Genomic DNA, 16,493 nt, shown 5'->3' on the forward strand with positions numbered 1-16,493 from the left:
GCGGAAAGTGGAAGAGTCACATAAAAATCGGTCTCTTGTTGCTTACAAGAGCTTTGGAAAGGGATATCATTTTGGCATTATTTATGGACTCAATAGCCTATTGAAATATAATGAATTCTAACGAAAGGAAGTTAGGGTGTGTTTTGAGCTTTGATGCGAAGTTCGTTTGGATGTGATAGGGTTGTTTTTGAATATAAACACCATTGCCTAACACGTTTACTCTTTTCCCAGAGACAGCTTCGTCTTCCTCACTGGTAAAGCATGGAGGAGAACTCAGAAAACTGTAGGGTTGCAGAGGATCTGCTCCGTGGTTTGAAAGTTACAGATCCCCAGGAAGCAGGGTGTGCTAGCCATCCAGTTTCTAATGCCAGAGACCACCAGCCCCAGAACAAGCTGCTCGAGGATGTTGAGGCCCATCCCCAGGAGGACCAGGGAGAAGAGGAGCACTTTCATGACTGCAGTGCCTCATTTGAGGAGGAACCAGGCGTGGACAAGGTTGAGAACAAACCTGATGATGTGAATTCCTCTGAGCTTGATGAAGAATACTTAATAGAACTGGAAAAAAACATGTCAGATGAAGAGAAACAGGTAAGTACTTTTATATTATTATTGTGCATGATCTGCCACGTAAACTGCTTTTTAAAATGAGTAAATGTGGCGGACATTATAGTAAACCGATTCATCTGTGCTTAAGAATAACTTGCCCTTCTGTGTCTTAAAGCTTTGGTAGTGATGCATCCAAGATAAATCAGCAGCATGACAGAGAAGCATAGAATGTGTCTGCTTAGCAAAAGAATTTCCACTTATTTTTACATGAACTTTGATTTCTTGTGCTCATCTTGTATAATTTTCTAACCTGTATATATACTTTTTTAGCTTCTTTGTGACCTTATCTATGGGTGGTTGCTGAAATTCACATAATGGACATCGTGTTGTCAGAGTTTAGAATTATGGAATGCTGCCTGTTGATGTTAGTGCCTTGTTAGCAAAAAATAACTGCCTGAGTATCCTGGTGGAGGTTTGGTCACAGAGAAGAGTGACTGACTGGGACTTGTACCATTTACATAGGTTCTCAAGGAACAGTATTGTGTGCAATAGTAGCTAAAATTTGTTAAGCACCTATAATGTGCCGGCTGCTAAGCTTAAACTGTTACTTGTGTTTTCTTTTTCTCTTCACAACATACTTTATGAAACATACTATACTGTTAGCATTCCTCGAAAGAGAAGAGTTTAGAGTAGTAAAGTAACTTACCCAAGATCACACAGCTGATAAATGTCAGAACTGGTTCTCAAACCCAGATATTTGATTCCAAAGCCAGAGAAAATATAATGTAGAATTTAATAACAAAATTAGCTGTTCTTACAAAGCCGATACACTAATAAAATGCCCACCTTCCTGCCTTCTTTTCCTCTGGGCCTCACCCTTAACGGGGCAAGCTTTCACTTTTGGAGACAGAAGTCTTGGTGTCTTCCACGTGTCACTCTGATCGCCTAAGCAAGGTTGTTTGAAGAGTTACCATAATGTCTGAGCTTCTCTGCAAAGAACTTGAACAAGATTTGTAGCTTAGCCTCTGAAAAGCTCCCTCGCTGAACTGGTTATGATAGATTGGTAATGGGCTGAGATGGTAGATGTGCAGTGACAGTGTGAGCTGGGAGTTAACACGAGACGGGAGGAGCATCTTCTCTTTGTCTCCCGTTAGGCACTTGTCATTAAATCTCTCGGTTTTAACATGCATATGTTAGCTTTTGTGCTAGTGTGTGCCACCAAAAGAGGAGGATAAAGGGCAAAAGTGAGCCAAGTTCATAAACTTAACTCAGTAGAAAGGACTTGGAAAATTAAATCAATGTTCGATAACATTAGGGAAATGGTTTTCCAGAAAGTGAGTGTTTGGTTCAGCTTTTATATCACTGGTGCAGGCTTTTTAGAAAAATGTTAAAATGATAACAATGCTTTTCTGATACCTTAATATATTTTGCCCTGATATTACAGGAAATTTTCTACAGGGCTATTGGTTTGACAGTTAAAGTGGTTTGGCTCAAGTGTTAGACACTCTCTGCACCCCATTCCCAATTTAACAGAGTTTTGGAGGGAGGTTTTTGGATATTTTTGTTTCTGTCTCCTGGCCAGAAAATCACATTTTAAATTCTAGAAATATTTAAAATTATTGTTAATGCCTAGCAATTAAATATTTAAACAGCACAATACTTTTTAAAACATTTAGATATAATTTACATACATGAAACTGTTTATGTTCTAATGTGTACAGTTCACTGAGTGTTGATAGTTGTATGCACCTGTGTGCATCAGGAAGGAGAACGCTTCCATCATGCCTGAAATTCCCTTTGTATACTTTCCCATCCACTGCCTCTCCCAGCCCCAGCCCCACCAGCCCAGGAATCACTGTTCTGAGTCCTATCCCATGGGTTGGTTTTTCCTGTTCCAGACCTTCCTATAAATGTAATCACTTTTAAAGTATAAAAGTTTGTCCCAATATCTCCTGCAGTGATAGCCATTGTTATTTTTAGCTAACTGCGATGCTATTCTGTCAGTTATTTTTATGCTCTTTTGATAAATATCTTTGTGAAATTATTATTAGGAAACCAGTGCAACAGTTGAAGTGTCTCTTTGCTGCACGTGGTTAGATTTTATAGGTCATTGGGAACAGGATATCTTTAAACTTGACTCTTAAAATAGACAAAGTGCAAATAACAAAAAGAAGCACAAATGGCCAAAAAATGTGAAAGACTTCATCTTTCTAATGTAAATGTAAATTAGTATGTCTCATCTATCAGATCAGAACATTGATCTGATATTGACAAAAAAGGATATAGGAACTCATGCTGGGAGTGTACATTGTTCATCATTTGTATGGGATACAGGTAACAAATTTTTATATGAACTTTTCTTTAAACCATGGCTGTCAATAGAACCTTCTGCAATGATGGGAATGTCCTACATTTACAGTGTCCGATAAGGTAGCCATCAGCTACCACATTAATAGTCATCTGGCTGTTGAGCACTTGAAAGATGGCTAGTACAGCTGAGAAACTGAATTTTAAGTTTATTTTAGTTAATTTGAATAGTCGAGTGTGGCTGGTGAGTACTGTATTGGGCAGCACGACTTTAAATGTCTGATTATCTTCTAGTCATTAACTTTATGGAAGTTACATGCACAGATATGTATAGAAAGATGTGTTACAGCATCTTAATTTGGAAAACTAGAAATCAGGTTAACTAGAGGGTATTACTTTAAATATATTTGGCATACTGATGCAGTGGTGTACAGTGATGTCATTAAGAAGGAGATAAGTCTTAGCAATAATATGGAAAAATGCCCGTAATAGTAAGTGAATTAAGCAGAGTGATAATATGATTTGTAATAAATATATATTTGGTGTTTGTCCAGTTCTTGGAACAGAATACCTAAAACACTTGGAGTTTCCTGAGTGATAAGAGATAAAGGTGTATTTTATTCATAACAAGCCCCTTTCAACCACATCTAAGTTAATGTTATCAAGGCGACTTTTGGAAAGCCCCTAAAGGTGACGTCTGGTTGGCAGTTTGGAGCTTTTAGCCCCACCCCACCTCATGAGGTGGGAGAGGGGCTGGAGGGTGAGCTAATCACGAATGACTGATGATTTGGTCGGTCATTCTTAGGCACTGAAGCCTCCATTCAGGCTCCAAAAGGATGAGGTTCAGAGAACTGAGCTGGCACACCCAGAGGCACGTACGTTCCCCTTCCCACTGCTCTTGCTCTGTCTGTCTCTTCCGTCTGACTGTTCCTGAGTTATGGGCCCTAATAATAAACCAGTATCCAGTAAGGAAGCTGTTTCCCTGAATTCTGTGAGCCACTCTAGCAAATTCATTGAACCTGAGGATTAGTGGGTGGGAACCTCCATTTTATAGCCAAATAGTGAAAAGCGGAAGCGACAACCTGGACTCAGAGTTTGCCTCTGAAGTGGGGGTAGGGCGGGGCCTGCCTTGTGGGACCGAGCCCCTTAGCCTGTGGGATCTGGTGCTCTTCCAGCTAGATGGTGTCAGAATTGGATTAAATGGTGGGACACCAGCTGGTGTTCCTCCGAGAGCTGGAGTTCCTTGGAGTGAGAGAAACTCCCACCCACGCATGTGGTCACAGGAGTGGTCGGTGCAAGTGCTGGGAGGAGCGGGGGTGTGCAGGGGGTGTTGCCAGTCAGGGAGCAGTCAGTGAGGGTTCGTTTTAGTTAAAGACCTGTGGGAAAGCATGTTTATACCTAAAAGTTTGGAAAGATATACACCACATTATGAAAAATGGGTGGTTTTGAGGGGTCTGATTTGGCGGGAGTTTGCTTTAATGCAGTTTTGTGATACTTTTTATAGTAAGCATACATTACATGTATAGTCAACAACAACAGAAGTTATTCCATTTTGAGAATATAAATACAAATTGATTCTTGATAACCAAGATGAACTTTTTATTAAGAGCTTGTAAAGCTGACCTACCTTTGAGGATTTGGTGAAGAAGTGCTATCATAAGGTCTGTGTATTACTAAATGTTTCTCTTCAGGCAGAATCCAGTATCAATAGCCAATGTCTGTTCTTCAGGCTGACTTGACCTGCCCTGTGGCTGAGATGATAGTCCAGATGCAAGAGCACAGCTCTCAGCAGCACTCATAAACCAGAGTAATTAGGGAAGAGGAGGGCAGTTAAGATTTGGTAAAAACAGGCAAAATCTCTTAAGGAAAGCACTGTGTATGTGTGTGTTTCTTCCAGCAGCATATCTAAACTATCTGTGCAAACCTAAACGTAGACAGGACAGCCCAGAGGAATGGGATTTCAGCTAACATTTGAAATGTCCTAGAGCCGTGAAGCAAATAAGTGATTCCGAAAGGCTGGGCTGAATTGAAGGACAGATCTGGGAGGAGCTGAGAATTATTGCTCATTTTGACACAAAGGTGCTTATAGTATTGGGGCCTGTAGAACATACTGTATCGTGGTGGTACTGATCCTGTAAGAGAATCGCCTTTTATGGACTGGTTGTCGCAGTGGAGTTCTTCGGCCTCATGTATTAACTCCCTGGGTAATTCTTTTACTGTTATTCTGTGACGCAGAGAAGGAAAACTCTGACTCCAAAAAACCTCCGCTGCCTTGCGGCATACCTCTTCAGGGGAAAGGCTAAGGGAGTAAACCCCGACAGAAAATCCGGAGCCGGAGTCCCTAAGGCGGTTTGACGTTGTAGTCAACCCCGGCAACTCCTGCGGCGCACCTGAAGCCAAGCTGTATTGACTCCGTCTTTCCCTTGGACCCTTCAGCTGCGAAGAGAGGGGGGGTCTGCTGCATGGGCAACAGCAGACCCTCCATATCACCCTGCCCAGGCTCTGTAGCTTCAGCTTCACTGGAGAGGACACTCCAGCGTCATCGCAAGATGACAGATACCGTGTCACTCCCGAGTCGGACTGCACAACCATTCTCGGCGGTGCAGATAGACTCTTAAGAAGCTACACTATCGTCTCTCGAGACGGACGGCTGCCGAAACGAAAACGAAACGAAAGATTCTGTGACGGTTGTCCCATTTCTCCCCCATTGCTCTCCCCTGCCCCGCCCCCCGACCCCCTCCCACAGTCGGTCCCCACCCTGAGTATGTACCTTTTTAAAACTCCTCTTTTCCCAGATGTGATTGATCTCTGGGTGACTATGTTTGACTTAAAAGTTGCTGCTGTTTTATTTTGTAGCAGTTACCTTACAAAGCTGCAGTGGGCAGCAGAGAGCTGCTTATAGATTTCGTCGGCAGCCGTCCGTCTCGAGAGACGATGGTGTAGCTTCTTAAGAGTCTGTCTGCACCGCCGAGAATGGTTGTGCAGTCCGACTCGGGAGTGACACGGTATCTGTCTCCTCCCGTGTTGAATCGACATCTTGCGATGACGCTGGAGTGTCCTCTCCAGTGGAGCTGAAGCTACAGAGCCTGGGCAGGGTAATATGGAGGGTCTGCTGTTGCCCATGCAGCAGACCCCCCCTCTCTTCGCAGCTGAAGGGTCCAAGGGAAAGACGGAGTCAATACAGCTTGGCTTCAGGTGCGCCGCAGGAGTTGCCGGTGTTGACTACAACGTCAAACCGCCTTAGGGACTCCGGCTCCGGATTTTCTGTCGGGGTTTACTCCCTTAGCCTTTCCCCTGAAGAGGTATGCCGCAAGGCAGCGGAGGTTTTTTGGATTCAGAGTTTTCCTTCTCTGATGTGCCCTGACTGGAAGATCGAACCAGCGACACTTAGCTCGCAGGCCGACGCTCAATCCACTGAGCCAAACCAGCCAGGGTAGCTTATAGATTTACAACATTGATATTGCAGATGTTAACCTCTTGGCTTTTTCCCTGTTGCCTATAAAACACATCCTCACTGCAAGATTAGTAAGAAAATATTTTTAAATGTATTTAATGCCAGCTTTTATCATTTAATAAGAATAGAAGCCATGTACACTTGTAAGCTCCAAGCCAACTGTGCTTTTGCTGTACTCGCTGACCCAAAGTATAGGGCGTGTTCCTAGTCAGCCTCTGCGCTGAGAGGGGCTCCGGGGGAGAGCGGCGGTTTTCGGATTGATAAAGGGTTGGAGGACCACCTTCGACATCTTGCCAGGTTGCACCAAGATTTAAAGCTGTATCACTTGGAGTTTTCTAGGATTTTGAGTCACAGTTAGAAGGTCATTTCCCCACACTGAGGTTAAAGCAGAATCCACCTATGTTTTCTTCCTAGTACTTGTATGGTTTCACTTTTTACATTTAGATTTCCAATCCACTTGGAGTTTATTCTCGTGTGTGGTGTTGCATACAGCTCTAATTTTACTCTTTTCCAAATCACCAAGTTGCCCTAGCACCACTTCTAAGTCATCATTGCCTCAGTAGTCTAACTGAATTGTAATATGAGCTGAGACCAAGTTTGTATCCTTCTCCAAATGCTCAGTTCTATTCGTTTGTCAGATTATCGTTTAAAGCCTAACTTGGTTTATAACGGCACTATTTATCAAAATAGCCTCATTTAGATTCAGATGGGGTCGCCGCCATTCAGAGGTTTGAGTGGTGATAAAATTTAAAACTAACTGGAGAATTGAAAAGTTTAACAAGTAGAGAAACAGATATCTGGTCAAGATGGAGACGTAGGTAAACACGCCTTACCTCTGCACGTAGCTGTGGCAAAAAAATACAACTAGCCTACAAAACAAGTATCTCCCAGGATTGTCAGAAAGTTGAGCTGTGTGGAAGTCTGACAACCAAGGATTTAAAGAAGCCACATTCATCCAGGTGGGTGGGAGGGGCGGAGCAATGGAGAGACATGGAGAGGTGGAGAAGTGTAGAGGCTCGGAGACAGGAAGAGGTGGTCCCACGTCCATGTGTGCTGGATGAAAATCAGGAGGAACACCTGAGGAGTGAGGGATCCCATCCCCAGGCCAGACCACCCAGCCCAGGGTTCCAGCGCTGGGAAGATAAGTCCCCATAACTTCTGACTATAAAAACCAGTGGAGGTTGGAGCAGCAGAAGGAACTGCAGGATTCTTAAAAGACCCCTTTTAAGGGGCCCACGACAGACTTAGAACTCAGGCAGACCCATCCCTTCTGGGATTCAGCACCAGGGCAACAGCTGGAAGGGCACCAGTGACATACAGGAAGAAAGTGAAGTGACTGGCATCAGGGTGAGTGCCAGGAGACAGCTTCCTCCCAGGTGAAACTCCAGAGGCCAGGCGGTGGCATTGTCCCCTCTCTGAGTCCGCCCCCACACAGAGTGACAGAGCAGTGACTCGCATTGCTCCGCCCCATACGACTTAACAGGTACACTTTTCTACACTAGGCCATGCTGCTAAGACAGGGAATCAAAGCATCTCTACCCAATTCACAAAAACAAACACAGGGAGGCTGCCAAATTGCAGAGACAAAGAAATATGGCCCAAATGAAAGAACAAAACAAAACTCTAGAAAAAGAGCTACATGAAGTGGAGATGAGCAAGCTATCAGATGCAGAGTTCAAAACACTGGTTATCAGGATGCTCCAGGGACTCGTTGGGTACTGCAACAGCATAAAAAAATCCCAGGCAGAAATGAAGGTTGCATTCAGTGAAATGAAAAATCCACAGGGAACGAGCAGTGGAACAGAGTAAGCCAAGATTCAAATCAACAATTTGGAACATAAGAAAGAAAAAAACATTCAATCAGAATAGTATTGTGTACATTGTTTTGTGTATATTTCTCCATGTGTTTTTCTAGTTCTATCAATTTCTGATAGTGCGGTATTGAAATCTCTTAACAGTTGATGTTGGTTATCTATTTGGAAGCGAAAGAGGGCATTTCTTGCATAAGCAAAAGAATGGAATGAAGACTAAGCACAGTGAGTTTTGAGAGACAAAAAGAGATCTGACTGTTTAGAAGAGAGGACTTGTGTAGGTAAGAGGAGTTAAGCTTGAGTAGGCTAGAAATTTGATGTTATATAAAGAACAAGAGATTAATAATCTTAATACAGTAGTCCCTCTCTATATCACGGTTCACTTATCGCAGCCTCACTGTATCGCAGGATTTTTTTAAATGTTATATTTAATTATCGCGTATTTTTCTCTATCGCGGGATTTTGCCGTACTGTATATGTATGTTGTTAAAGTTACGGAGGTTTAAGAGTGTGGAATACATTTAAGAACATAAGTAGTGTTTATAAAAGTGTGGAAAAGGTTAATAAGGGACTGGGAATGGTTTATAAGTGTGTGGGAAGGGTTTATGAAGCCTTAAATATATATAAATACTAAAATAAATATAAGGGTCCTACTTTGCGGATTTTCTCCTATCGTGGGGGGGTGGGTCTAGAACATAATACCCACAATAAGTGGGGGAATACTGTATTCTTACCTATAAAATGGTTAGTTAAATACCTCCATGCCTACCCCTTAGAAGTGTCTTGAAAAGCAAGTAAGCTGCTGATGTATGTGATAGCAGTTTTTAAGCAGTGAAATGCTATGCTGGTATAGGTAATATTGAACTTTGACTACCAGGCTGCAAAGTTTGTAGTTGTGGTAATAAATGTTGAAGTATATTCCATTTAGCCCTGACCAGTGTAGCTCAGTTGGTTAAGCGTCATCCCTGCAACACTGAGAGGTCGCCACTTCCCTTCCCGGTCATGCACATGCCTGGGACACGCTAGTGCAATTGGAGGTGTGTGAGAGACAACCCATCGCTGTTTCTCTCCCTCTTTCTCCTTCCCTCCCCGTCCCTCTAAGAATAAAATACACACACACACACACTCCATTTATCAAGGGCATTGTCTGTTTGAGGTTTTCCTTGACACTTCCTGTGATGATTTTACAATGCAGAATAACATCCCTGTTTTCCCTGAGTTTTCAGGGATGGGAAGGAGTAAGGGGTAAAGGGCCCTGTCACGTTCTTTGGTTCTCATTGTTATGGACATAGGATTCTAGAGCAGATGTTTCCCTGTGAGGCCTCCCAGGAATGTGTTGAAAGGCATTGCTCCAGGCCTGTGAGAGGGCTCCTGACTCCATGAGGCCAGAGCCTGGACAGGTTTGCACCTGATGATGCTGCAGAAAGTCTGCACTCATTTATGTGTGACTGCTCCCGGCACTGAGCATGGTAAGGAAGCCTCAACACTATAGTCTGTCCTTGGATTCCAGGAACGTTACACAGTATGCAGGCCGTCCTTTAGAGAAAGACAATGTTCCAACAACAGAATAAACCATAGTCTTTATCCTGGGACCAAGTCAATCTCTTGGCACAGCTGGGAGATAGTGCAGCTTTCTCTTCAAAGTACTATTTTTAGCTGTTTCCAAGAAGATAGCATGATGCTGATAATTGCATTAAACCCCAATTTACACAAGGAGCAGCAGCTCCTTCCCAGTATTTAGTGCTTAATGGGTCACTGAGTTGTAATTGATCAGCGAAAAAATTAAAATGCCTTCCCAAGAATAATTGGCCTTTGAAATATGTTCTGGAGCCTTCTCTTTGCCAGTTCAACTTTTAGTCCTAGTTAATAAAAGGATACTGTCACCTTTCTTGGACTGGCTGCTCAGGTTCACCCGTAATCAGTAATTCCTTCTCAGGCATACCTTGGATCTAGACTTATCCCCTTGGGGTCTTAATGTTCTAAACTTACTGAAGAGTGATTAAACTCAGAACACACACACACACTCACACACACTTTAGAAGAGTCTGATCTGGTAGGCTGAATGATTCATCTGTGGTCATAGGACATTCCTGGTGAGCTGGTACTGAAGAACAGATTATAGATCAAAAAGTGTCTTGAAATTAAATGAGTTAAAGTAGAGGAGATTGAAATTTCTTAAAGGATGGAAATTAAACTCTATTAACTTGAGTTGCCCTTCTCCAAAGAATTTTTGTTTTTGAAATAACTGTTAAAAAATATATTAAAGACCTTTAAGACCCATGATGCATTTATTCATGAGATCATATAACTTTCTCTTTTACTAGCATGTTACCTTGATTTGAAGCCAACTTTTCACTTCACTGTTAGAACTTTATTGAATAGGGATGCATGATGTATGTGTGAATTTAAAATTAGTGGAATGCACTCACTGATATTTATAGGGTTTTATTTTTACTTTATTGAAATTGTTTTGCAATTTTAAAATTAAATTTGGGGTAACTGGTTAATAGCATATAAATGTTATATTTCTGATGGACATCATTATCATCCAGCATCTGTATACTCTTGCGTGCTTGCCACTCAACGTCCAGTTTCCTTCCGCTACCATGTATTTGACCCCCTTTACCCACTTCAACCTTCCCGTCTGATAACACCATTCTGTTGTCTGTAAATAGGAGTTTGTTTTGTTTGCTCATTTGTTGCTTCTTCTTACACCCACATAGGAGTGAAATCGTACATTTCTTGTCACTTTCTTTCTGACTTATTTCCCTTAGCATAATAATCTCAAAGTCTATCCATGTTGTTGCAAAGAGCAATATTTCATCTTTTTAAGTAAGAGTAGTCTTCATTGTATATGTACTACATCTTCTTTAGCCGGTCATCTGTCAGGGGACATTTAGGTTGTTTCCATTTCTTGGCTATAATAAATAAGGCTGCAGTGAACTTGGGTGCACGCATCTTTATGAATAAGTGTCTTTCGGGGGGGGGTGAATAAGTTTTTTAATTTGGGGGGTAGATACCCACAGGCTTGTGGGGTCATATTGTAATTCTGTTCTTAATATTTTGAGGACCCTCACACTGTTTTCCACAATGGCTGCGCCAATGTACATTCCCACTAGCAGTATAAGAAGGTTCCTCTTTCTCCACATCCTTTCTAGCACTGACTTGTCTTTTTGATAATCACTGTTCTCACAGATGCGAGGTGATATCTCATTGTGGTTTTGATTTGCATTTCCCTGATAGCTAGTGATGTTGAGCATCTTTTCATATAGCTGTTGGCCATCTGTATGTCTTCCTTAGAAAAATGTATGTTTGGGTGCTCAGCCCATTCTTTAATTGGATTGTGATTTGTTTGTCATTAAGTTGTGTATGAGTTTTGTAAATATATTGGGATATCAACCCCTCATCGAATATATGATTTTTGCAGATATTTTCTTCCAGTCAGTAGGTTATCTTTTCATTTTGTTGATGGTTTCCTTTGCTGTGCAGAAGTTTTTTTAGTTTGGTGTAGACTCACTTATTTTGGCTTTTGGTGTCAGATACAGAAAATCAACACCAAGACCTTTGTTAAGGAGCTTACTGCCTATGTTTTCTTCTAGAAGTTCTGTGAGTTTAAGTGTAACAATCAAGCCTTGAGTGCATTTTGAGTTAATGTTTGTGTATGGTGTAAGAGAGTGGTCTGGTTTTATTTTTTTGCATGAAGCTGTCCAGTTTCCCCAACACCATTTATTGAAGACACTGCCCTTTCCCTGTTGTCTGTTCTTGGTTCCTTTGTCATAAATTAATTGACTGTGTATGCCTGGGTTTATTTCCGGGCTCTACTCCGCTTCATTGACCTGTGTGTCTTTTTATGCCAATACTATACTGTTTTAATTAACATAGCTTTGTAATAAAGTTTGAAGTTAGACAGCATGATGCCTCCAGCTTTATTCTTCTTTCTCAAGATTGCTTTGGCTATTCGGGGTTGAAATAACTTTTGGGGGGTAGTGGGGATTAGGCAATGGGTTTATTGAGGAAAAAAGAGGGAAGGGGGGAGGCGAGAGGCAGCTCCCAGACCAACTCAAGGGCCCGTAGGAGCAAGGGGAACGGGGAACAGGGAATGGGGACTCCCGGTCCTCCTTGTGAGCCCGTAGCAGTCCCACCCGCACTTCTGCAGGCACCTTTTTTATACTTGTCAACCACACATTTTGGTGAGGGTGAGTTTGCTTATCAACATATTCAGTAGGTCATTTACATCTCATTGCCCCCAACACACACACACACACACACACACACACACACACGCCACCCCCCCAGGTTAACATATCAGGCTAGGTCCATTATCATTTCCACTGGGAATGGTTTCAGTCCATCAACATATCTTCTGGGAACAGCTAAGTCCAGGACCAGGTTAATGAGCATATACCAAAAGTCCCGGTGTGCATTCTAGCTCCATGTTCTGACATTTCCAGTCTTTTGTTTGTAATAAAAAGAATGATGCTGAGGTCCAGGGTCACGGATGGAGGGTTTAGGGGAAAAGGGTGTCGCAGTCGTTCTAACTACTTCGTGCTGACGTAGGGGCGTAGTTAGAGTGTACGTTACCCTCCGTGTCTGTATTTCCGATGTTTCTTGTGCAGGCAGGGGTTGGTACCGAGGAGGAGACAGGAGCGTGATGGTGTGAGCTGTCTGTGCTGTGGCTGTAGCTGACAAGGAGTTGCAGGAGGCAGGGTCCCAATGACATGAAACTTGACTAGTTGGTGTCCGGTGTGGATGGAGGGCAGGCCACAGCAAAGGGTCCAGAGGCGGAGGTCGTCAGACGGGCAGATCTCTGAGCAAGGTGCGGGAGGAGGGGCGAGAGGGTTCCGACAGGCGGGTCGGGGCTAAGCCTGGGACGTGCTGCCGCAGCACACTGCTCCCTTGCCCGCAGGCTGCTGGTGACCGCTCTCGGAGCCCCTCCCGGGTTTCGGCACCAAAATGTCAGAGCAGCCTTGCTCTGAGAAAGCACTTGGAGACCACGGTGGGATCAGGCAGTGGGTTTATTGAGGGAAAAAGGGGGAAGGGAGGAGGGGAGAGGCAGCTCCCGGACCAACTCTACGGCCCGTAGGAGGAAGGGGAATGGGGAACGGGGAATGGAGACTCCTGGTCCTCCTCGTGGGCCCGCAGGAGTCCCTGAAATCACTCTTAACCAGATTTGTTATGGGGTTTTCTTGGCTTACGCATCCAGCACCCCTTCATACTTGGAGGAATTTTCCTGTTGTAATCTTGTTGAGCGACAGTACCCCACGTCCCTCACTCCATTCGCTGATAGCCAGGGTGTGTAACTTACACCTGGCTCATTTGATGCTTCTGATCAAGACTTTGGATCTGGGTGGGGCAAAGAAAAGGGAATGGTTAGCATTCATTTGCTACTATTACAAGCCTGTCTTGGCCAGATTCTTCCACTAAAAGGCACTTAATGTCTTCTTGCTTCTTGACTTAACAAAGCTGCCTTGAGTCTTGCCTGTTTTCTAAGCTTATATGTTAGGCCTCCCACTGATACTGTGAGCACCCAATATCTCTCCAGTAAATCTGCCCCCCTTAAAATATTTTGTCAAAGATAGTCTTTTTGGTTGCATCCAAAAATCCTAACCAGTACAGTAGAGAACATTACAAGCCTAGTACTCCCTCCTCGGTAGCCCTAGGTAAATGTGGCCACATTCTTACATTTAAGTCCCACCACCACCTTCCTTTTTTTTTTTTTCCCCCCTCCACTCCCTTAAAATAACCCTTCTTCAGATGTTATATCTTAAAATGAATTACTGTATCTGCTGTTATCTGGCACATAGTAGATACCATAAGAATTTGATTCATTTCATACTTATCTTTTAGTTTCTTTATTGAGATTCATCAGGTGCTCTGTTTCATCCATAAATAGGGCATTCTGGAAGCACCCAAAGGCATATTTACAAATTTCCAGAGACACAATATTTTTACTTTGGTTCCTAATCTTCAGAGTCCCAGTTGTTTAGGCTCCAGGCTTCTCCTGTGCATGAAATACCCTGCTAACTGTATTTCCTTCCTTTGAAATTTTTATTTAGTCAGAAGCTTCAAGAATGAAGGAAGCGGCCGGTGGGAGCCACTTCTGCCGTGTCTGCTCGTGCCGGCTGTACGGCTAGGCCGGTCGGGGCTGAGAGCTCCCAGAGACTCAGCACGCATCGTCTCTGCTGAGTAACATTCACTTTGTCTCTGAGTCTGATGGGTGCTTGGCCATCTGTGTAAATTTCTGAGTTGTTAAAATAAGCTAAGAAAAGGGAGATTCACTTATCTGGGTTTCATCAAATTTCCTGTGTTCACCTGCTAACAGCGAGCTACCCTGACCTGCAGATGAGCTGCGTCCCCCATAACACACTCTGCTGTTACAGCTGTGTCTCTTTCATAAGAAAGACCACAATTGTCGCTAAATAAGTATAAATCACTTATTTTACAGAAGAATTGTAGCTCATATTTATTGAGCTGTTATTTGCTAGTCACTGTATTGGGAGCTTTACAAGGTCTGTCTTGAAAAAGTCCAGTCATTGTTAATATAACAAGAATGGTTTACGTGACATCGATGTAACCCGGCAGCCATGTGCAGCCCTGGAATGCACATGTCTGGACAATGACGACTTCACTGTACTAGTCAGTGGGGGCAGTAGACGCCGTTGAATGAGCATGTGTGCTGTGTGGCTTTGCATTCAGAATGACTGAGCGAGTAGAGGAACAAATCTGCATCAATTGTTGTGTCAAGCTTGACCATTGCTCCACGAAAACTACCTGGATGACTCAGAAGACCACAGCTTTGGGCAATTGGTGATTGGCAGTTTCACATCTTATGCAGAGATTTTTAGTGAAACATCAATCACTCAGGTGACTGATCCCTGCTACAGCCCAGATTTGGTGCCCTGTGACCTCTGGCTTTCCAAAATTAAAATCACCTTTGAAAGGGAAGAGATTTCAGAATGATGATGAGATTCAAGAAAATACAACTGGGCAGCTGATGGCAATTGGGAGAACTGTGTGAGGTCCCAAGGGGCCTCCTTTGAAGAGGACTGAGGTGTCATTGTCCTGTGTACAGTGTTTCTTGTATTTTCTTCAGTAAATGTCTCTTTCATTGTATGTGGATGGATACTTTCTGGACAGACCTCATCATATGTACATTATCACATTAATCCATAAAAATATTAAAGCTTCACTTTTCAGATGAAGAAAATAAGCCTCATGAAGATTTAGTTGTCCAAGAGCATGAGATTAATAAGTAGCAGATTCAGAATTTGAACTTACAATGGTATGTATACCAGTGGGCATATTGTTTAGTTTCAGTTTGAGTAAGAGGAGATTAAATGATACCTGAATTACTATTTCATGCAAAATATAGAAATATAGGAAACCTAGTTTTTGTGTTTTAAACACAGCCGAGAAGGCGGTTGATGATTAGCCAGATGGTTATGTGTTTTCCTCTATGTCTGTTGGCGATTTAGATAGAACTAACCCAGTTCTGAAAAGTCAAGTTGCTACAGTCAAGTCAGTAGCCTGATGTGTAAAGAAAGCTGATCTTCTCAATGACTTAAGATAATATTGTGACAAGTTATGTAATTCTCTGGTCTCTCTTAGAAAAGAAGAGAAGAGAGCACTGGACTGAAGGAGGAGGGAAATGAACAGTTTAAGAAAGGAGGTAAGAGAACTGTTTCAGCACTGCTCTCTGCTCATGCGACTCCTCATTCTTTTCGGGAGTCTGTGAAGACACCCCGAAGGACGTTTGGAATCAGCTAGCAAATAAACTGCTCACAAGACGGCAGCAGTGCCTCCCAAGCCCCTTGGAATTTCGTTTTTTACCAAGTTCAGTCGTTCTCAGCTGACGGTAGCCAGTTACCGTGCGTCTCGGCACAGGCGCCGTTCTTTTCTGTGATCCCCTATCTGCAAATCCTGAAATGAACAGGAAGCTCTCTTCAGCTTTTGCTTTGGAAAACTCTTAACCTGAAATATTGAAAGACTCTGCTGCGTTGCTATAAAAACGGGTCCCCTTCCTCACTTTGTAGTAATGCTGTAAAACCAGCCCGATGGTTCCAGCAGGGCCTAGGGAGGAATTGGCTTGTTCTTGGGGTGCTCGGTCCTGGGCCTTTTTCTTTGGATGCTTTAAGTAGAGAGGTGTTCTTCTTGTCCTTCTGGAGTTCCTACGTATGCTTAGGAAGAGTTGGGCTTGTTCTGTTAATTTGGAGAAACTGTGTGATCTTATAATAGCCTTCATCATATCTTAAAGTGTAGATGCGTTAAGAATCTAGGAATAGTAATATTTTCCCTAGTTACTTTTAGGCTTAAACATTTTTTTTTTCTTATATCCTGGTTTAGTAATCTTCACTTCTTTTGCTCTAAGAGAACTA

At 42.9% G+C, this 16,493-nt stretch overlaps 1 protein-coding gene across 1 annotated transcript in view; it reads left to right on the forward strand.

Moving 5' to 3' along the window:
* Positions 1–231: 231 nt before the first annotated feature.
* TTC1 (tetratricopeptide repeat domain 1) overlaps positions 232–16,493 on the forward strand; it is a 29,398-nt gene continuing 13,136 nt past the window's right edge. Inside the window, exons 1-2 of the mRNA XM_090289695.1 lie at positions 232–588; positions 15,727–15,787. Coding sequence (XP_090145821.1) covers positions 262–588; positions 15,727–15,787 — 388 coding nt within the window. The 5' untranslated portion in view covers positions 232–261. The remainder of the gene's footprint in view (positions 589–15,726; positions 15,788–16,493) is intronic.

This window comes from Furipterus horrens, unplaced genomic scaffold (genome assembly GCF_987537825.1).
Source record: "Furipterus horrens unplaced genomic scaffold, mFurHor1.1.pri manual_scaffold_10, whole genome shotgun sequence".
NCBI lineage: Eukaryota > Metazoa > Chordata > Mammalia > Chiroptera > Furipteridae > Furipterus > Furipterus horrens.